The sequence below is a fragment of the Ambystoma mexicanum genome, chromosome 5p, assembly GCF_040938575.1.
Source record: "Ambystoma mexicanum isolate Mex_15411 chromosome 5p, UKY_AmexF1_1, whole genome shotgun sequence".
Classification (NCBI taxonomy): Eukaryota; Metazoa; Chordata; class Amphibia; order Caudata; family Ambystomatidae; genus Ambystoma; species Ambystoma mexicanum.
This window is the reverse complement of record NC_090930.1, coordinates 966,904,103-966,927,965: the sequence shown is the minus strand read 5'-3', so window position 1 is coordinate 966,927,965 and position 23,863 is coordinate 966,904,103. Positions and strand designations below refer to the sequence as shown.

The 23,863-nt window shown below is 44.4% G+C and overlaps 1 protein-coding gene across 1 annotated transcript in view; it reads left to right on the top strand.

Moving 5' to 3' along the window:
* The window catches only part of ABCA13 (ATP binding cassette subfamily A member 13), a 2,251,223-nt gene extending 2,228,082 nt beyond the window's left edge, over positions 1-23,141 (top strand). The window contains exon 48 of the mRNA XM_069613428.1: positions 18,526-23,141. Within this exon, the coding sequence (XP_069469529.1) occupies positions 18,526-18,624 (99 nt within the window). The 3' untranslated portion in view covers positions 18,625-23,141. The remainder of the gene's footprint in view (positions 1-18,525) is intronic.
* Positions 23,142-23,863: the final 722 nt, after the last annotated feature.

Below are 23,863 nucleotides of genomic sequence, written 5' to 3'. Positions count from 1 at the left end.
GCCCTATCAGTGGTGCCCGCCCTTCCACCTGGTTTTCCTGAGTTGCTCGACCTGGTTCTTCAAGTCGATGCTCGGATTCGGCAAAGACGGGGCGAACGTCGGTATCCTGATAGTCGTACCTCTTCCCGACCAGATGGCACTACTCCTGTTTCTCAAAGCGAAGCCGAGCCCATGCAAATTGGGGCCATCAGGGGTCCATTATCCAAAGCCGAACGAGAGAAACGGGTACTGAATAACCTATGTTTCTATTGTGGCCAGTCAGGTCATTATATTCGTTTGTGTCCTAAAAGACCCGCCAAACCGGCGGGAAACGCCAGTACTCGTCCGTAAACCGGGCCTTTAGGATGAGTTAAATATACCCGGGCTCGGATGAGTGTTTTCCGTCTTCACATGTTTATCTTACTATGTGCTTCAAGGCCCCTGGCATCAAATCTTTTTCCAACCCTGTAATGATAGACTCAGGGGCTAGTGGGAATTATATGGATTCTAGGTTGGCCGAATATTAGGGACTACCCATAATTCCCAAAATACGACCTGAGGACATACATGCTGTAGACGGTTCCCGTTTGGTATCCGGACAAGTTACGGAGCAAACGGCTTCACTACAAATGTCCACCTTACAAGGTCATTCAGAATCCATCACCTTTGACCTTATTACGGCCCCCCAATTCTATATGATTCTGGGTCTTTCTTGGCTGCAAACGCATAATCCTGTAATTGATTGGGTTGAACAAACCGTGCGGTTCTCTTCCTCTTTTTGCATAAAGAAATGCCTTGGGTCTCATGAGGTAGCAGCCTTTTCTCCCTGCCTGGCCCTGGTGACTAGTGTTCCTTCCATCAGTGCCTTATCCTCTATCCCGGTCCCTGTACTTCCATTGGAATACCCAGAGTTCTCAGATGTGTTCGATAAAGGCTTGTCAGAAAAACTGCCCCCACACAGAGATTATGACTGCCCCATTGATCTCATACCTGGGGCAGTCATTCCACACGGCCGTATCTACTCACTCAGAAGGAAGAAGAACACCTGCGAGACTATGTGGACAATGCTTTGCGCTTGGGACACATATACGTCCGTCCCATTCACCAGCGGCCTCCCCGATATTCTTCGTACCTAAGAAGGAAGGGGATTTACGCCCCTGTGTGGATTATCGTGCCCTCAATAATGTCACAATCAAAAACCAATATCCACTGCCGCTTATTACGGAGCTCCTTGATAAAATGACTTCCTCTACTATCTTCACCAAGTTGGACTTACGGGGAGCATACAACTTGGTGAGGATACGTAAGGGGGATGAATGGAAAACTGCATTCAAGACGAAATTCGGGCTTTATGAATATTGTGTAATGCCCTTTGGGCTTTGCAATGCCCCAGCGACGTTCCAACACTTTGTGAACGATGTTTTCAGGGACTTGTTGGATTGTTACGTCGTAATATATTTGGACGACATCCTGATATATTCAGAATCCTTGTCTCAACACATACAACATGTACGCTCCGTCCTACTCCTTCTAAGAGAGCACTCCCTCTTTGCAAAACTGGAGAAGTGTGTGTTCCATGCATCGTCTGTGGAGTTCCTGGGGTTTCAAATTTCTCAAAAGGGAGTGCTTATGTGCACCTCCAAGGTCCAGGCAGTACTGGATTGGCCTGTCCCGACTTCAGTAAAAGCCCTTCAATCATTCTTGGGTTTTTCTAACTTCTACAGATGTTTCATTGCTTCCTTTTCCGAAATAGTTGCGCCACTAACTCGGTTGACCAGTCCGAATGTCCCTTTCCTTTGGAATGATCAAGCGCAGTCCGCATTTCAGAAATTGAAGGAGGCTTTTACCACCTCTCCCGTCTTGCAGCACCCTAATCCATCCCTTCCATTTATCGTGGAAGCCGATGCCTCTGCAATTGCAGTGGGGGCCATCCTGTCGCAGATTTGTCCAGCTGCCCATTGACTACATCCGGTGGCTTTCCATTCTCGGAAACTTACGTCAGCCGAACGTATTTATACGATCATGGAGAGGGAATTACTGGCGATTAAGGTGGCGTTTAAAGAGTGGAGGCACCATCTATTAGGTGCTAGGCACCTCATTACTGTGTATACGGACCATCGGAATCTTCAAGCATTGTCCCATGTGAAATGCACCAATGCTAGGCAAATACGGTGGCATTCGTTTTTTACCATGTTTGATTTCACGGTGATATATCGCCCCGGTCCATTACATGGAAAGGCAGACGCGTTATCTCGTATTGGTACAGATATGGAAACTACGAAGCAGTCAACCCCAGTATTACCCTCAGGGACTGTAGTGTGTGTTTGTTCGGTTTCTCCGTCCATCATAGATGGGTTAAGGAGATGGGCTAAGGACCATGCTCCTATTCTTAAGGAGATGGACGCCGAACTCATCACCGGTCTTCCATATGTTAAGGGTCTACTATACCTGCCTGATAATCAAACTCGGCGAAAAGCTCTCGAATGGTCCCATGATCTCCCGTTGGCAGCTCACCCTGGCCGGGCCAAAACCTATGATCTTCTCCACCGATGGTGCTGGTGGCCTGGTATGAAGAAGGACACCGAACAATATGTCTCCAAGTGTGCCGTATGTACACAGTGCAAAAGACAACCGGGCAAACCCGTAGGTCTTCTAATGAGCATGCCATTACCCCCGTATCTGTGGCATACGGTCACCCTTGATTTTGTGGTGGAACTCCCTTGTATCGGGGGCATGTCCACCATTCTTGTGGTTGTGGATGTTTTTACCATGATGGCACGATTTATACCGTGCTCGGGAATACCTACTGCTTCTATTTTAGCGAGTTTGTTTTTTGACCATGTGGTAAGTTTTTTTGGACTTCCTACCGTTCTGATTTCTGACCGAAGGTCTCAATTTACCTCGCGCTTTTGGCGCTCCCTCACTTCCTCCTTGGGTATCGATGCCCGCTTGTCCTCGGCCTACCATCCTCAGACGGATGGCCAGACTGAACTTACCAATGGCACTATGGAACAGTTTCTTCGTTGTCTGTGTCTGCAACATCAATCTAACTGGTTCTCGCTACTAGGTGCAGCAGAATGTGCCTATAACAATTCTATACACATCAATTGGCTGCTCTCCATTTTATGCTTTATATGGTCTGCACCCAAGGACTCTGCCGCCTGTCTTGCCTTCTTTAAAGCAGTTTCCCGCAGCTAATGCCGTGAAGGATTCCTTGCTTGCCATTCGTAAATCAGTGTTAACCCATTTACAAGCTGCGCAACGTCGTACCAAAATGCAGGCTGACAAGCGACGCGCACCAGCTCCTTCGTATTCTTGTGGTGACCGTGTATGGCTCTCTACAAAACATCTGGCCATTAAGGGTAAAAGGAAACTGTTGCCATGTTACCTGGGTCCTTATACGATTCTACGGTACCTTAACCCTGTCACTGTTTGTCTAGATATTCCATCTCATTGGCGGGTGCACCCGGTATTCCATGTCTCCTTGCTTCGCCCTTTTGTACCTGGCACGCGGTTACCTGCTGTCCCTACCCCAGTTAACGTCCATGGAGAGGACGAGTATGAGGTGCGTGCAATCATGGACACTCGCCTATGTCGTGGGGTTCGGTCTTACCTGATTGATTGGAAGGGGTATGGTCCAGAGGACAGGTCCTGGGAACCGGCCTCTAATTTGAACGCACCCCGTTTGTTGCGTGCCTTTTGGTCTCAACGCTTGCGAAGGCACAGGAGAAGGCGCTCTTTGTGGAGGGGTACTGTCACGTCTCGGCTAAATTGGAAACTGCCTTGGCGATTGTCTGAGCGCTATCCGGCACTAAAACCCTTTGAAACTACAACTCCCACAACTCTTGCTATTATAGCCACGTGACATACACGCATGACGTTGCTGTGTTTTCATTCGTTTGTGAACTGCATTTAACTCCCGTATATCCGGAGATCGGGTGCTCCTAAACTGTTGTTAGTTACGAGCTTCTGTTCCCGGACTCCTGTTTGAATCCTTGACTACCCGGCGCTCGAATCAAGTTGTTGTCTCTGCCTTGTCTTTGTCTGCCGCCCGACGCCTGCCTCCCTCGATTGTTCCCCTTGGATTATATGAACCCGGCTTGCTCATTATTGACCTCCCATTTCTGAATCCTTAAGTTTTGGTGACCTGATAACCCGAACATTTCCGTAAGGGAAATAGCGTGAGGTGAACGCCCGCTTCCCTGATCATTTCATTTCTTTTCCTTGTCCACTCCTGTTACTTTGAACACTTTTGGGACGCTTTGCTGTTTACGCTTTGGATTGCTTTGAACCTTTTTGGGACGCTCTGCTGTTTAAACTCCGGATTGCTTTGAACACTTTTTGGGACGCTCTGCTGCATTAACTCTGGATTGCTTTGAACACTTTTTGGTACGCTCTGCTGCTTTCACCGTGGTGTTCCTAGGATACTGGCACACCTTCCCTTCACCAGACATCCTCTTTGTTTCTGCATTTCGATGCTAGTAGGTTACTGGTATATTGTTCCTACGGAGCAGGTAAGAGTGGGTAATTGTGGGCGGGGACTGTTTGTTCTCCAGCACTACTTGGCTGCATTTCCTGAACAACTGTTTTGTTCTTTGTCCCTCTAGCTCTGACGATTCTGCTCCGGCCTTTTCACTCAAGCCCCCGGCCTGCCAGGTGTATTGATCCCTGTAGGCTGAGCTCTTGGGAGGGAAGTCTTTGGCACATCACCATAAAGATTTCAGGTTCCTTGAGTGAAAGGAACTTCCCCAGAAGAGTGGGGAGGTATTATCTGCAACGACCAGAAAACAATCTCTGAGTTGTGACACCATCCCCATGGCGATGTGATCAAATATGATAACATCACCACCTAAGCCATCCACTGAATATGTTTCTGTCCCAATTTCGGAGGGTAATTATTAATGCCAATTAATACTTGTGAAAGGTAAGTGATGAACAGATTAAAACGCATGGGCACAAACACACATCCCTACTTCAAACTTAAAGTGGTAGGTATCTCCCTTGAAAGTGTACCTTCACCATCCAATCTTATTTGGACTGGTGTCTGATTGTATAATCCCATAATCATATAGAACATACCAGCGGGAGCTTCTAATCGATCTGTTTCTTCCATAATGACATCCTTTTGATATAATCGAAAGCCATTGGCAAGTCAACATATAGTGCATATGATGGGTGGGCACCCCATTGTGCAGTATTACGTTTCAGCATGTTTAAAGTAAGAATATTATGGGAAGTGGCTACACTTTTCCTGAAACCAGTCTGGAAGCCTTTCAAAATACCTTTTTTTTAGAGACCCATCCATGTAATTCATTCAGAATCAAATTAGTTTTTACTCATCACGTCTGTCAATGCCAATAGTCTATAGTTTCTTGGATATAACATTAGCTAGCCCATTAGCTAGCCCATCTGCACCAGGTGACCGCTGATTCTTCAAACATGATATATAACATTTCAAAATATCTGCAGAAACATTAGGAGCCAGATACAAGGCCCACTTACTAATGCTGTTTCTTTTACATTCTTTCTATTAAGATATTATCAATATAGTTACACCACGAGGAGTCACAATTTTCTTTTCCTTACCTTGGCCTTTATATGCTTTGACTTTCCAGAATTTCTGGACATTGTTGGTACAAAGCATATTTTCAGTAATTGTATATCCATCAATGCTTACACATTCTGTCAACCAACTTTCTTGTATCATTAAAATGTCACCTGCCAGGCTGTATTCTAGACCCTCCTTACTTCCAGTGTATTTGCTATTCCCCCTGGAGTTCAGTGACATCAAATTAATGTTTAATTTATTCAACAAGAAAGCACTCACCAACCACAACCATTCATTTGAACCATAAGACCCTCCTTACTTTGCCTCTTAATTGGGTTGAGGCCTTTCAAATTGGACTCGTTCATCTTGTACTCACTCTTGACGTCGTCTTTAAAATGATTTAATGCTATAGACCCTGAGGCCTTACAAGGACCTTTCCTCGACAATCTGAAACCATTTTTAGTCACAATTGCCCTTGGATGTACCTATTATTTTTCGATTATCAGAAATGTAAACATCTGGATAGATGTACTCACTTCCCCTAACTCTTACAAATTCAGGGAAATTTGGAATAGTCATGATCTGCAGCCTTTGATCATAACTCCATCCCATAATCCTGGACATTGTCTTGACCTGATATTATTACATGGCTCTGGAATTACTATGTACTATACGGTGGCTATTTTCTGATCTGACCACTTTGTCAGATATTCTTCTGTACATACCATCTGGGAGCCTTATACATCACTCCAACACAAGGAAGTGTTACAGAGTTGCAGTAAAAAAAGATGTTGCTATGATCTCAGGGGATGATCTAGCCATGGTGTTATCAAATATTGGAAAATAATCCAAAAGCAATGATTATTTTGATATAGTCACTAAGGTATAAAACCTGAAGCATCAATTCCCCACAAAAAGAAAGAGCCTGGAGAAAATCCAGAAATGTAACCACTTTAGAGTATGCTAAATCAGCATTAAAAGTCTATAAGAAGCCATATTTGAGGCCAAAGCTAAGTTTTTGAAGAATAACTGTCACAAGCTTCTCTCTTTCCCACCTGTTTTTCCTTGCTTGTGGTCTTCTTGGATGCGACTTCCTTCTTCCTCACTGTCTTAGACTTGTACAGGTTGGAGCGCGAGTCTTCGGGTTCCAGCGTTGGTAGCCGGCTGCCTAAGCCGGATAGCGTTCAGTATCCAGGAATGTTAGCCACAAATCCAGGAAGGAGGAGGAGCAAGTGTCCTATGCTCAGAGGATGTTCGAGACACCTCGGCACGAGCGCAAGACGGGGTCCGGGATGTGGGATATGGCTAGCGGGTCAGGTAAGAATCTGGAGGGGGGTTCCAGGAAGGGAGAAAAAAGATAAGAACTGGAGATAGCACGGTTAACGGACTCGAAACATATGTCTAGCAACTCCAAGCAGTTGCGATGAGATGCACAGAGCTGCAGGGGCGTGCCTGTTTTCTAGGAAGCAGAGAGTTGCGCGCAAAGGCTAGAGTGCAGCGTTTCTGGACCGTCGCCCATCTTGGAGGAGTCACTGAGCTCATGCCGCAGTGCATCATGGACCACGAAGTCCAGAAGGGCCGAATTTGGTGGTTCATGACAGTATGCCTCCTCCTGAACCCAGAACCACCGGGTTTGCCCGGGTGGACTCGATTAAATCTTTGTATTAGATGGGGGGCATTCATGTTTGAGAGTGGTTCCCAAGTGCGCTCGCTGGGGGAGGTATCCCTTCCATTCCACCAAATATTGGAGCTGACCCCGTCTGTATCTGGAATCACATATCCTGGAAACCTCAAACTTAATCTGGTCGTTGATGAGCACAGGGTTAGGTCTAGGAGTAGTTCTGGTGGACTGTACATATGGTTTCAATAAGGAAGTGTAGAAGACCGGATGTATTCTCTTCCAGGATTCCGGAAGCTGGGGCTGAAAGGCCGCTGGGTTAATGATTTCCATAATGGAGAAAGGTCCATAATACTTGGGAGCCAGTTTATTAGGCCACAGGTGTCGAAGAAGTTTTGAGGATGGCCAAACCTTATCCCCGACTGCATAAAAAGGGCTAGGTCTCCGCTTGGTATCTGCATATCGTTTGACTTCTGTCCTGGCCTTTTCAAGGTGTTCCTTTGCGTCTCTAACACTGGTGTGTTTACCAGTGTTTCAATACAGGAATCAACTGCAGGGACCGGGGTAGGATGTGGTAGAACAGATGTTAGAATCAAAGGATGAAATCCTTGACTGCAAAGAATGGACTTGTCTTGATGGGCGAATGATCGGAATTTAAAGTGAATTCAGCTACGGGAATGAAAAGCGACCAATCATCCTGGACCTTGGTTGAAAAACAGCAGAGGTACTGTTCTAGGGTCTGATTTACTCGCTCTGTGACCCCATTAGTCTGAGGATGATATCCCAAAGATAACGCACGCTGGATGCCTAATATTTGGCATAGTTATTTGCAGAACTGGGATATAAACTGAGGTCCTCTGTCAGAGATGATCTTGGAAGGTAATCCATGGAGCTTAAATATGTGCTTTATAATTATTCCAGCCAATTCAAGCGAGGGTGGCAGTTTGAACAACGTTGTGAAGTGAGCCATATGGGTAAACAAATCAATGGTAAACATTATGGTTGTATATCCCCTGGATGGGGGTAATTCCACGATAAAGTCTGTGGCGATGATTTCCCAAGGGCGTGTTGGTAATGCAGGTTGATGTAGGAGACCGGCAGGTTTTCTGTTGTCATGTTTGTTCTGATTGCACACTGCACAAGATTGGATGTAGGTTCTTATGTCAGCAATCATTTTCGGCCACCAGAATTGTCTCTGTATGAGATGGAGAGTGGTAGTGATGCCTCGATGCACCGAATGGAAGGTGTCATGGCAGCGATTCATGATTTTGTCTCTCAGCCTTTATGTGGGTATGGCCAGCCATTTGTCCTTGAAGAGATAACCATCTTCTGTTATTAAGTTCCATTGATTGTTCTTGGTGTATTCCTTCCAGAGATCGGAAGAAGGTGTTCTTGCACGGATGTCTTCCAGGAGGGAAATTGCTTGTGCCACAAACACAGTATTAGGGATCATCTTCGGAAAGGCCCAGGCTTTGACAGGCTCGTAGTCAAGTCACCTAGATAAGGCATCTGCAACAATGTTATTAGTTCCAGGAAAGTGATGAATTTGGAATTGGTACTGAGCAAAAAAAAAAGGCCCAATGGGCTTGGTGACTGTTTCTGCATTCCAGGGACTGTAGGACTTGCACGTTTCGATGATCTGTTCGCACTTGCACTGGATGTTTAGCACCCAAGAGTAGATGGCGCCAGTCGGTGAAGGCTTGTCGGATGGCCAATAACTCCTTCTCCAGGACGGAATAATGGCTTTCACTGGGAGTCAAAACAAGAATTCGAAGACAAGATGGAACATCCTATCGCCTACCTATCCTGCACTTTAAGACCGCCCCAATGGCATAGTCAGAAGCGTCTGTTTCGACCAAAAAGGGCCGATCTATGATGGGTTGAGCCAGGATTGGACCTTCAGTAAATTTTTGTTTCAGTTGTTGAAAGGCCTTCTCTGGAGCAGTAGACCATTTAAATGGTGTATACTTCTTTAGGAGTGCCACTATGGGATGTACTATGTCAGAAAATGTGGAAATTAATTTTCTGTAGAAATGTGCAAGTCCCAGGAAGGAGCGAATCTGTTTCACAGTGGTGGGTGCTGGCCAAGAAAGTATGGAGTCGATCTTGGCCGAATCCATTCCTATTCCTTTGGGGCTGAGCACAAATCCAAGATAATGAACGGTTTGGGCATGAAAGAGACATTTTTTTCGGGTTTGGCCAAGAGTTTGTGTTCACGTAAACGTTGTAAGACTACTTTTACATGTTCTTGATGAATCTGGGGGTCCTTGGAGTAAATCAGTATATCATCCAGGTACACGATGACAAAAAGGAACAGCATAACAGAGAAAACTCTATCCATGAATTGTTGAAAGACCACTGGGGCGTTGGCGAGACTGAAGGGCATTACTAGATATTCAAAGTGGACAAAAGAGTTCTGAAGGCCGTCTTCCATTCATCACCTTCCTTTATTAGAATGAGATGGTAAGCACCCCTAAGGTCGAGTTTAGTGAATATGACAGCACCACAAATTGCCTCCAGGATGTCAGAAATGAGTGGTAGCGGATAGCGGTCTTTGAGAGTACATTGGTTGAGACCACGATAATCCAAACAGGGCCAAAGTTCTTTAGTGTCTTTCTTTGGAACAAAGAATAGGGAAGCACCAGCTGGAGATTTTGAAGGCCGGATGGTCCCATTTGCCAGGTTGGTATCCAGGTATTCTCGTAGAGCCCTTTTTACGGGTTCGGATAATATGAACATTCTCCCAAATGGAATCACTGCTGAGGCATCTGTGTCAATGGCGCAATCCTCAGGTCTGTGTGGTGGAAGAGCTTGAGCAATGGCTGTTGAAAACACATGTGAGTACGTTTGATAGATCCCGGGTACTTGGATAATGTTGGACACACTTAAGGATGATTGCTTGTGGTTCTGGGAGTTCACTGGAAGGTTTTGCAATGTGTCCTGAGACAAGCAGTGGGACATACAAAATTCAGAACCTAGAAATAGGGATCCGGCTGCCCAGTTGATGTAAGGATTGTGCTTCTGAAGCCAGGGCATGCCTAGAATCATGGTGTAATGAGCAGCCTTTATGATGTCAAATCGGAGCCTTTCTTGGTGGTTGTTTATTGAGAGTAGTAATTCTTTGGTTTGGTGAGTAATGGGTCCTGAAGACAACGGTCTGCCGTCAATTCCTTCAACGAGTTGTATTACCTCTTTGGGCTCTCGAGGGATGTTATGAGTGACAGCCCAGTCGCGGTCTATGAAAATACCCATGGCACTGCAGTCCACTAGAGCTAGGATGGGAAAAGATTCTTTCTCAGTAGATGTCAAGAATGTCTGGAGAATCACTAAGGTGTTCTGTCATGGAGTATTCAAGGAAGGAATGGATGTGGAGCAAGCATCTTTCTCCCGAAGCTGTGCTCCGCTTAGGATCGGGAGCTGGCGTTCCCCGAACACTGGGGTGGTGCTATAGGGCATTCTCTCACAAGATGTTTATCGGAGGGCACAGTACATGCAAAGTCCGGTATTGTTCCTACAGATCCTTTCTTGCGGAGAAATTGGTCCATGGAAGGCACCCAATTGCACAGCTTCTGAATCTGAGACAAGTGGAGCGGGTGTTTCCTTGGAACAAGGGTATTCTGTGGTTGTTCTTGGGGATGTTGTCTTAGCCTTTCTTTTCTCTGCCTTTCTCTCCTGGATCCTGAAGTCTATCTGCAGGGAAAGGTCCATGAGGGCCTGGAAGGAACTCGGACGGGCTACTCTGGCTAGCTTGTCCTTTGCCTCATCATTCAAACCCCTCGGAATAGAGCGAAACTGGCTTCTTGAGACCAATCGGCTTCTTTAGCTAGCTACTTGAAGCGAGTCACGTAAGTGAGCATATCCTGATTCCCTTGCTGGAATTCAAGAAGTCTTTCTTGTGCCCTCTAGACAAGTCCTGGTCGATCAAACATGGCCTTAAGGGCTTCCACAAACCCACCATAATTATCCAAGGGTGGGTCTCCCGAATTGACTAAGGGAGTCGCCCATGTTAAGGCATTGCCCGTGAGGTGAGATATCATGAATCCGACCTTTGCTCGTAGCGTGGAAAAATAGTAGGGTTTGAAAGTGAAGTGCACTAGGCAGGAATCAAGGAAGGAACGCAGGGACTTGGAAGATCCATCATATTTGTCCACTACACCCCCTACCAGGGCGCTTTCTTTGACGGGGGAATCCCGGGACAGGACAAGCTGTTTTAAAGCTGCATTTTCGGCCTTGAGGTTTTGGACCTCTGTGGTTAATTCTTGCATACCTCTCATGAGGTCTTGAACTGCAGCTTCCATGTCTGCTTCTGTACCAGGTTATAGGCGTCTAAATCTGTCACATGCTTCTCCCTTTCTCACCTGTTTTTCCTTGCTTGTGGTCTTCTTTAGATGCGACTTCCTTCTTCATCACTGTCCGAGACTTGTACAGGTTGGAGTGTGAGTCTTCGGGTTCCAGCGTCGGTAGCTTGCTGCCTAAGCCGGATAGCGTTCAGTATCCAGGAATGTTAGCCACAAATAAAGAAGGAGAAGGAGCAAGTGTCCTATGCTCAGAGGCTGTTTGAGACACCTCGGCACAAGCGCAAGACAGGGTCTGGGATGTGGGATACGACGAACGGGTCAGGTATGAATCTGGATGGGGGGTTCCAGGAAGGGAGAAAAAAGAATAAGAACTGGAGATAGTACAGTTAACGGACTCGAAACATACGTCTAGCAACTCCAAGCAGTTGCGTTGAGACGCGCCGAGCCGCAGGGGCGTGCCTGTTTTCTAGGCAGCAGAGTGTTGCGCGCAAAGGCTAGAGCGCAGCGTTTCTGGACCGTCGGCCATCTTGAAGGAGTCACTGAGCTCATGCTGCGGTGCATCATGGACCATGAAGTCCAGAAGGGCCAAATTCGTTGGTTCATAACAGTAACAGTTCAGTCTCAAAGAACAGTCCTCAAGAATTGTCTGCTACCATTTGCATTTTTTTAAATCCTTCAAGTACCATAATGTGTACTACAACTATGACGACTCAAGCTAACAAACATAATCAATTTTTCCTGAATAAAATGTAATCTATTCAGGATAAGGTTCACCAAGCCTTGCCCCAGACTGAACCTTTTGAGTATGAATCTTTTATGGGAGACTCACCATTTAATTTTAGCTCAGTTAATTCTCATCTCATTACATCACTTTTACAAAAAATGAATCCTACAAACTATTCGTGCAACGTATTTCCTTCTATTTTGGTTCATTCAAATGCAACAGAGCTGGCTCAGTTTCTGACCACCTTTGCCAATCTGTCACTTGACCAAGGTCTAGTTCCAACTGATCTAAAAATGTCTATGGTTTCTCCATTACAAAAGAAAACATTCCTGGACCCCAAAGGATTTACAGAACTACCCCTTAGTTGCCGGCCTAGCGTGGTTGGTCAAATTCTGGAGAAAGTAGTTACACTACAGCTCCAGGAGCATGTGGAAAGGTTGTCAGTGTTGGAAACTTGTTAGTCCAGTTTTTGGCCACTTCATAGTACAGAGACTGGTCTGAAATCTGTGTGGGACAGTATCCTACAAACTGCAGATGATGGAGACCTTACTTTGCTGGTCATGCTTTATATTTCAGCAGCATGTAATATGATATATGATATGATAGTTTATTTATATAGCGCCTATACACAATGTTTCAAAGCGCTTCAAGGCAAGGGAGGGAACAAGCGAAAATACAATGACATTCGTACAGGCCATGAACAGTAAGGATGTGAAATTAACTATCGTACTCGGCCTGATGACATTTCAGATAGTGCAAGAGCTAAGACATAGATAAGGAAGGAAGGGAGGGGGAGAGTGGGAAGGTAGTGGAAACAGACAGGCGACTATCGTACTGGGCCTGACGACATTTCTGGTAGAGCCAGAGAAAAACAAAAGGTGAGGGAGAGAGGTACAGAAAGGGAGGGCAGAGCAAAACAACCGACTATCGTACTAGGCCTGACAATGTTTCAGATGGTGCTGGAGGGAGGGGGGCAGTAAGGGGATGGGGAGCTGATACTGACTAATGTACATGTTGCGATTTGTGGTACAGCACAACTCTGAATGTTTTTTTTTTAAATATTATTTCAGAATTATTTGTTCCTGAAGAAGGGGTTTACCCCCGAAACGCATTGAGTTTTGAATACTTCACAACCAAGAACGTTTCAGTTTGTTGTGGGAGTTAAACTGTTTTACAAAAACATAGTTGTGAAACTGTAAACTGAGCATATACAGTGATATGTGTTTGTAATAAATACTGTTTTGTTTGTGAACTACAATATTATGCAAGTAAACTTCAATATTTGATATAAATAGATTGACTGTTCAGTTTTAAGGGTGTGGAGGGGACGGAGTGTCTTAAATGCCAGACACTGCTTTTGTACTTTGTGCAGCAGGTAATATGCGAGCTGAAAAAGGGAGTTTTTCGAGTGCCACTTTGAAGTGCTGGAGGTGCTCACGGAGATCATACTAAAAAGGGAACTCAAGATAGGGATCAACTGGGATTGAAAGTTCTATCCCTGGGAATCCCCTTGCAGTCCCCAGCCTTGTCTCTGCTATCGCTGGCTGTCGAGGAAGTGGAAGAATGGGCCAGTGCAAGAGGATGTCATAAGGTCCTATTTTGGATGCACTAGATGTGCCTTTAATATACTTTGAAAATTGGATGATGGCAGGTAACTCACCAGACTTCATGCCATGGTCTGACTGGCCCATACATACTTGTTTGGGACTGGGTGACAATGTACATGGCTAACGGAATATGAAATGTTTCACTGCAGAAAATATGTAGTTGTGCTTTGTACAGCGGATGCAGCCTATTGACCCTGATTCCAAGACCTCTGCCAGCGACATCAATTCACTTCTTTATTGGGTGTAGCTAAACAGTAGATGTCTTGCCTATTGAAGATGTCAGAATGTTGCATGTCAACTTTAGAAGATGTGAACACATCCACGCCTGGTACCTTGGGTCCCCTGAATGTGGTACAGGTGACAGACACTGTGAGATCCTATGCAGGATCCATGGAGTTGTTTGGATTTACCCCCCTGGCAGCCAGAGACTTCCTTGGGCAGGACTTCCTGTCAAGTCAGGAGACTCATTACTGGCATGAGGCTAGACCAGCCTCCTTTTATCTTATCATTCACCTTTCATCCTGGGATATTGACTTTCGGCTCTTAGGTGACCATTCCCCCACCGTATCTGTCTTTCAGTTTCCCTCCTTTTGCTCTGCAACTGCAACTTTCAGCAGTAATTTCCTATTTTTCTTCTTGTCCTCTCTCCTTCTGCCTCCTAACTTTTTTCTCCTTCTCCTTCATTCTGCACTGCCTTCCGTATGCCACTTTCCTTCCTCCCCTCTCTAGTGCTAATTTCTCCTCTTCCTAAACTGTTGATGTCCTCTTTCTTTATCATCGCCTCTCCGTCTCTATCTTTTGCTGGTCTCCCCCTTCCCTCCAAATTGTTCTGATCATCCAGTTCTGCCACCTTCTCTCCTCTCTCTTAGTGGTCTCCTCCCCTTTAAACTTCCCTTCATCTCCTCCTCTGTCACCTTCTCTCCTCTTGCTCTTCATGGTTTCCTCTTCCCCTACAAACTTATCCTCTGCTATTCCTCTGCTGCTCCTCCCTAACCCTTTGCTAATGAAATGACTGCATTCTGATGCATTGCCAAGCTTTTCCTACCTCCAAATCCTAACTCTCACGCTCCTTTGTTCTTCCCAGACCCTTTTATACACCGGTGGGTTGCTTGAGCAATTAATAATTGGCATCTGACTCTAGCCTGTGATCAATCATTGTAAAAGGTGCTCGCTTGGATGAACTACAATTTCCCCACCTCTTTTTGATGTGCTTTCTCTCAATGAGGCTTTATCAAGCAAGAGCAGATTCAGATGTCCCCGACTGTGTTTGTGATTCTCTGTAATGAGAAATCTGTTATTTGAGTACTGGTGGGTAAGCGAGGGAGTCTTCATCTTCTTTTGCATTTGTGATTACTTTATAGTTTCGTGCATGTTTCTCTTCTCACTTCAGTTGCATCATCACTCTTAGGTATCTTCATGTCATTTCAGCATGGGTTTGTATATCATCTTTATGACGTCACATTGCCCACATCAGATTTCACTCACCGCTCCATGTTATTCAATGGTGCGTGTTGACATTCTTCCATACAGCATCCTTCCACACTTTCAGTGCAAGGGTACATTTGGCATGACTGAGTGCATATCTTCTCTCATACACTCAATGCGGTATAGGCATAACACATGGGGCCCACATATAACCCTTCTCCTGCTGTTCCAGTATGACAGCGGTCAGGGGTGGGAGCTATGGAAAATATGTCCACCTGCTCCTCTACATAGTCTTCTATGAGGTTCTTAAAACTCTATGCAACAAGAGTTAGTTTCGCAGATAGCATGGTACCTCCCACAGACCTCATTTGGACCAGGGTATGGTCAGGAGGAGTTTAAGATGGACAACTACTCTTCCCCTCTCTGGTTTGCCTAGCTTTTGCATGCCGTACACCAAGTCAACAAACCTTTCTGCTCTCATCAGTTTCCTTAAACCACTCTACCCAGGCTTCCTCTGTCCTCTTCTGGCTTCAGTCAGTTCTTCACTTTTGGAGCAACTCCTTACAGTCTCCTCCCCATCCTTCAATGGTGCACTCCTCTATGAAGATCTCTATAACCTTCCTGTCCCTCATCTCCAAGGCTCCCTCCTCCCATAGTACAATCTGAGCATACTCTCTGTGTCTTAAGGAATCTCGGTTGTGTCATTTTGGGCAACCTGTTGGCTGGCGGGTCCCAACCCTGAGGGCAGCTTCCAGATTTTGAAATGAGACTTGGGGCTGGCTAACTAATACTCTTGGTTGGTCTGCTCTCTGGTGGCTATGCCATGACTCTGCCTCCAAGGGGGACTCCCTTGGTCTATTGGTTCTTAGCTGTATGGGATGGGATTCCTTGTGCCATTGATGGTTGGCTTATTGTTATTAGCAGGTATGTCTTAGCTTGGTCCCTCTTACCTCAAAGGGCAATAGCTCTAGAGTCTCCTGATTGAGTGGAATAAAAAATACTGTTTTTTGGGGGCATCGTTTCTCTTCTCCTAGATGGTCTGCAATTCCCAAGAGTATGCCTCTGCAGTTAGTTAAACTCCCTAAAAGTCCCCCTCCAAGGTTTCAGCCCTTACTTAAGGGTGGGTGATTTATCAGGCACCCTGTGACTGGGATGGAAGTCCAGTGATGATGACTAAGAAACCCTCCCCACGAGCCCTGCACCCATCATTCTCTAGGATGGAGAGGTACCAAGCCCCTTTGGTCACCCCAATTCAGATACACAGACCAGACAGTGGTCATCTGCACAATGCATAAGAGTTCAATACAAGTTAATTAAAAGAAAGCACACACGTACACTGTTGAAATTGACCAGCACGAGACATAGGTAGAAAAATGTCTAGGTGCAACACAAAAACAATATGTTTTCAAAATTTAAAACAAAAATATCAAAGGTTAAACCCCCTATGGAGTTAATACAAAGCAATGCAAAACGGCAACCTCTATGGTCATGATGCAGAGCTCCTGCCTGCACCTTGGGGCTCTATCTGGCACTCAACATGCGGATGGCAATTTTGAATAACAGTGGCATGCTTCTGTTTTATGAGAGTTGTTTGTCTGTGTGGCCACGATTTAGCAGGATACTTGAGGAGATGTAAGTGTGCTAAAGAGGGCAACGACTAAGACATCCTTTAATGTTTGAAATGCTTTTAATTCACCAGTCCTTCAGTCTCTCGGCATTTTAAAATTCCCATCCACTATAGTCTCCTTAAGGGTTTTCCAGCCGATAATATGGCCATTGAAGTATTCATCAACTCGCTTGTCTGTTTCTTTGCAGCTTGCTTTCTTATAAAGCCTCTCTATTCTTCCTCTGAATGTCTGCCCACCTTTGCCCACATACATGTCACTTGTGCCTATTATGAGATCATCCACATTGCTGGATATTGTAAATGCATTATCCTTGCAAGTTAATGACTATATACATTTTTCGGAGTGTGCCTATGAGAGGGGAACCAGGGCAAATATAGATGGGCACACATTTGTATGGGAATCTATCCAAATGGGCGGGGCCTCACACATAAATGTGCCAGCATACCACCTGGATAGAAACACGTGTTTTTCCAAAAGGGGCCTCGTATGCGCCAGTAATAATATGCTGCAGCCGTAGAAACATTTGCACACATTTATTCCAGCAGCATGTTACATATTATCACTACATATTTTTAATGGGTTTATTAAACAATAAACTGAATTGCTGGCACAGTTTCAAATGCATTATTTGGGACACACCTGTATATCAAAAAGTCAGATGAATGTACATGTATACATGCCATTAGGCAGGTTAATGAATTGGTCACACGAGACAGGTATGTGGGCTTGCAATATTTGAGCTTCAGAAACCGTTTTATCATTTTTGGTCGAGTATTTCTTTAGTTGCTCTCCAATGTTTGAACCCCTCATTAGGCACAAGAGAATAACTTCTCCCCTGGTGTCTGTATGTTCATCTTTCCGGCATCTCCTTCTTGCAATTGATAATTCATTTAGTCAGACTTGTGGCCGGATCTGACATTGGTGTTTTAACAGAACCAAAAATGGAAGAGCAAAACATACCTGAAAAAAAGTAGACCAGTCCCTGATTTCACACACAAAACGTGACCAAAATTATGTCATTATTGCTGAACGTATAACAGATGCAAGAAACATTTACAATTGAAAAAGGCCATGCACACTTAAGACCAAATATTTAAATAATAATAGCTATTGTTAAATTGAACCTAATAAAAAAGTACTTCGTATCTGCATCCCACAATACAGAGCTCATTTTGGAAAGATTGAATCATTTGTATGATGTAAACTCGCCTTATAATTCTTATTTAGTCTATTGCATCACGAATGTGTATTGCAAAGGTATTAGAAAGAGATAATTTACCACACACAGGAATATGGCAAACAAAGATTCGCCGTGAGAAACAGCACACGTGCACATCGTGACCTGAGGGCATCCTTTCTTGCGTTTGTGTGCTATGCACATTTTCAGACAGAAACACAGGTGTAATTATGGTTATTGGATTATCCTACAGACTAGACCGGGATATACTTTGTATTCAGCAACACACCTCCAACACAAACAGCGCACAGGGCGTCGAGAGATATTTTCAAGAGCGCCAATTACAAGCTCATAACAGATGTTAATTGGATTTTTGCAGATCACAGAACAAAGATATTGTTATCCCCCTGGCCAAATGACAACTTCCTTATGAGAAAACCTTCCGCTCTGTGACAAATTAAATATTTCACACCGTTCTGGGCTAGTGCATCTCATGATTCGCTCTGCCTTCTGTCTTGCAGGTGTTCATAAACTTTGCCGCACAATCTCAAGAAGCATCTGGATGTGTAGCAGGACCATTGCGTGGGGACTCGGAGCAAGCTCGCTATGTGCTGTCCTGAGCGAAGAAGAATTGACGAATGGCTTGGCTCGCAAGGAAGCAGAACACATATATTTCATAAAAGGAAAGGAAAAGCCAACACCGTAGAAGACTTCCTGGGTCACAAGAAGAAGCGATGTGCCAACACATCATTGTTAGCGATCAACTGTCACCTATAGCAGTTTTGTGCCAACGACAAATTACATTATATACAATTGCAGGGCTACATCTAGTTCACTGTCTTCATTGTTATGCTAAATGGGAACTCTCTGCCAAGGATGAAAGAGATAAAACACATGTTTAGATTGGTTTAGCCTCTAGCATTACATCAGCATTGATTAGCAAGGTATTTAATTGATCACGTCACGTGTCGCAACATTTTGCTGTGAATCTCCATTTATCAAATTTGCGAAAGTATATCATTTTCTTTGTTGACTCTGGTGCCAATCTTGAATTGATCTCGTGTCCTTTTCCCTCGGAAAGTGTTTACGTTGCGGCCCCTTCTCATCGAGGACAGCAGTCAAGATCTCCTCTGAATGTTGCTTCTGGAAACGCTTTTGTAGCGCTCTGCTCCATGGTCTCAAGAATCAGGGGTATCTAGCTATTGCTGGATATTTTCTGGAAGTTTCGGTCCCTCCTTTCATGTTGGAAATGCTTCCAGTGTTTGTGTTCTTTGGACTTTTAGTTATAATTGTACAAATCAACACATATCAGAGCAGAAGGGTACTATAGTCCTTTCTAAATGTAATGCTTTAATTGATTTGAACCTTCATGTGTTCTGCATGAACCTAGTGAGCCAATCACAACCAGAAAAACTGACAGCCAGTGAGGCCGTCTCATTACATTTTGGATTTTTCCTACTTGGATCACCGAGTGAAATGACCTCTCAGTGATGTGAACTCACAAATGTGCCTTTGGTTTGCCAAAAGTGAAATAATGTGCATATATGTATCGCTGACCATATCTGCATCGAACCATATAAACACAAACATGCACTCAAGTCTTCTGAGCCGGCACCACCTGAAGGCATTTTGCTGGATCAATTGAGCCTTTTAGTAATTCAAGTCTTATTGTAACTGTTTCTACATCAGCATGGAACGCAGGCACAGAATATACAGCAGTGGAGGTTTCAGTGATAAATCCGTTCAAGGCTTAATAATCCCAGGAGTTTGTGCTTGGCCTCACATTGCATGCAATTCAATGCATTATTTAAACCTAAGTAGCAATAATTGTAGCTTCTATGCAAACAATACAATGTCTCCTCCTTATGTGTATTCCTCGTAACCTCTCCTCTTCACTTGCGCCATCCTCAGGACTGCCAACTTCTGTTGCACCACTGCTGACCCATTCGCCCACCAGATAGTGAAGGAGCTTGCATGTCCCTCCTGTTCCCATCTCACCTTCCTCTTCATTCAACTTCACTCTTTTCCCTGGCTTCTTTCAATCCTGCTTCAAGGTGGCTACTCTCATTTTATGTCCTTAAAAAGCCATCAGTTGACCCTGACATTTCTGCCAAATATCGACCAGTATCCCTCCTCCCTATTGACTCTAAAGTCCCTAAACATCTTCTCTTGAACAGGATCTAAATCCATCTGGGCTCTAAGAATCTCAGGCACCCTCCCCAATCTGTTTTTGTATGTTCACTGAATCAGCCCGTCACCCCATTTTCTAACATTCTAACTGCTGCTCAAAACTCCAACATGTCTTTCAACCTAATCATACTCAACCTCTCTACCACCTTTGAAATGATAGACCACTGCTCTTCTCTTTGTACCCTGGAGGAAGGTATCCCTCTTAAATGGATGCAGCTTCCCTTTGACATTGAACAGTCTCTATCTTGTGAAGCACAGACAATGCTGACCCAAACACACAGCCTTTGGCATCCATCAAGGCTCTATTCTTGGCCACCTATTACTCACCCTTTACAAATCCACCCTTACACAACTCATCTCCTTCTCTGGGTTCTTCTACCGCCTATTGGTGGATGATATCCAAATCATCATCTCGATCGCTATGTCTACTACTGACCTCTCTGCCTGTATATCTGATAGTCGATATGCTATTCACCACTGGATGACTCTTTGCTTTTTTATGCTGAACTCCTCTAAGACTGAAGTAATCTGCCTGCCTGCCTCTCTTTCCCTCCTCACTCATCTCGTTTCCACCTGATGTACTCCCTCCCTCCCCCAGGACTCAAAACCTTGGACTCCTTGTTGACATGGACCTCAATCACCAATCTCAAAGCACTGCAGCTGGGATTGACATTCTTAGCACCGGGAGATTCCACCACTTCCTTACTTACAACTCCACTAAAACCCTCATTCTATTCTTGAAACTTCACCCCCTCGACACCTCTACCAGTCTCCTCCTTGGCCTGCCTCTCTGCTCCTTCACTACGCTCAACAAGATTCTCAACGTTGCTACTAGAACCCTCTATAATCTTACCCACTGGTATATGTATATGGTAGTGGGGTAAGAGGTTAAATGGGTGGGGATGGGGTGAAAGAATGGGAAAACGGGAGGGATGGGGGATCCCCCAATTGAAAAATAAAAAGATTTGGTATTTTTTTTGATATTTTTAACCTCAATAAAAATGACCACTCTGAATTTTACTTCAGTAGAATCACATGTAAACATAACATATAAATCCACAGACTTGCTCTTCTCTCACTACACTCCCCCACACCCACCCCCTGCCCTTCTTCACTCCTTAATCTCTGTCCTCTCTCCTCTTGTGCACCGTGTCCCTCCTTCTCCATCCTCGCCCTGCTTCACTGTTACTCCCTTCCTCTATACGTAAAGAACGCTCCTAGCAGCCACGTATTTACTTTCATACAACTCCATCTCCCAAGCTTGGAAGTTTCTCCTTTCCCCTAATCCCACTTTATCCTCCTCTCGGATCTTCCTGCTCCTTTCCCGACTCTACATTATAATCTCTTCATAACCAGTTTGATGTTATGATACCGGTGTCTGCATAGTTTTCCCACGATCATCCCTGGGCCTGCACCCCTCCTTGCTCGCCCTATTTTTAAGATACTTGACTCAGAACTGCTTACTAACAGTTTCCCCAATAGTTGTTTCCCCAATAAATAAACACAAATGCAAATATGTGTAAACAGATGGAAGACATTATTTGCAAAAACAAATCCATGTTTATAAAAAGAACAATGGAATCGAAGCTTTTTGCATTGAAGACCCTGAGAAGGCAATTAAAGAACACAGCACAAGAAAGCATCAAACTCCTCAAGTCAAGACATAAACACACATACACAAGTAGTGATTAACATGCATGACAATAAATTGCACTATGGGAAATGTAGACATAGACAAATCAAAGTTGACGTGTTTTATTGTATGCACACCTTTACAATGTAAGAGTCTTTTAGCTCAATATGTCATTTCTACCTATGTATTTGCTTCAGTTTGAATGATATTTTGTATTTTTCTACTTACCTGGGAATTTTTTACGGTCCTTTAGGTTTAAAAAGAGGGCCGTAATATGTGAGTGAATACAGTGAGTCAGAATGTTTGCTAGAGTAAGTGAGTCCATCAAGTTGATATAAAACTACAGCTTTATCCTCATCAATCAATGTCATGTGACTGCAAAGGCTGATTCTCAAAAGCAATCGTCCACGTGTCTGCTCTATGACACATGTAATATACCGTATAGCTGGACTTTAAATCTGGCTTGGTCATTTCCATCCTTCAGGTCTACGGGGTTTAGTGTATCCTTTTCGGTAGATACATATGTAAGTGTATGATGCTCGCGTGCCTCTCTTTACCGCGTACCCCACACCAGGCCCATTTTAACTATGCAGTTTAATTAGGCGTTGCACATTAAATGGGTGGCATGCAGTGCGCGGTCATGTGACACCGTCCCTGACCCTGCATCACACTCTTACAGGGAGGCCACGCAAGCACATGTGCATTCAATGTGAGTGTGTGCCAAATGCACCCAATCGGCGCGTGCGTTGCACCCAGGTAATGTGGCATACACCCCCAGGCGTTTTGACTACTCTGAATCTCGCGTAATTGTTTTATGTATAAAGTTTGACTTTTCCAGTCATGAGTCTGATATAGCTCTGAAAAAAAAGTGTGAATCGCTGCTTACATGTCTTCAAAAATGTGTTGGATACAATATGAAGCATATAGACTGCGAAGCAGAGAAAGACGCCATCTTTTTTTCTAGCTGACACTGACTGCTGGTTGGATAACACTGGCACACGTCACTGATTGCAGAAAGGCTCGTTTTTGTGACGCTGGTAAATGTACTGAGGAAGTAGCTCATGTCATGGCACACAGCTATGGCCGTTGCAACATACCACAGCAGACATGGTAGTACCTGAAAACCACTACAAAGATGTGCATGGTTATTGTAAACAGTGACTTCATTTTTAGTCTGTAAATGTAGTTGGACAATCGGATCCCTTTTTTAAATGTTTTCTGCTAGTACAATGCCGCTGCTAGATACACAGAGACTTATCGAACTAGAGTGTAGAAGGGTGATAATAATAAATTATGCTTCGATGGATAACACAACTGTACCTGTGTCTTTTTGCATTATGAATTCTACTATGAGGGTACAGCGAGATGTGCAAGCAACTTCCCCCGTCATGAAACAGTTTCGGGACCGAGGATGTCTGCATAATGTTTCTCTAGATCTGTTCTGAAAATCACTCATCCGCAATGTATATGGGAGGGATATGCACAGGCCATAGTAATTGGGTGATATCTCCAGGCGATCTGGATACGTTGGCTTGTTAACCTTATCAACTTTTCTTTTCGAGTGGCCTGGCCCTCAATCCTCTGTTTTTTAAAATGTCACACTGTGCACTTGGAAAACTGTCCGAATAGTTGTGTAACTCATCTGTGCAAAATCGACATGCGTGTTGTAACAAGGGAGCAACCTGCATGTTAGCAAGTCATATAAGGGCATTGTTTTTTAGGTACAACGACCTTTCATCACGGGATGAAATTTCAAAGGTTTTTTTGCAGCTGTTTGTATAACGATAAAACTCAACGACATGTTTATGGGGATTAGAAAAATATATATATGGTTTGTGGGTGTTCGGGAATAGATACAAAATTAAAAGGGAAGGGGTTTTGATGGGGGAACCCCCTGAAATTAAAAAATAAAACATTCTATGAGTGTTTTCGTTATAATACCTGTGGGGAAAAAAACGATGACATTTGTTGATGTGTGCTCAAGTCAGAGAGGGGTCATTTCAAACTCTTGCCTGACTTTCAGATCCCACGTAGCA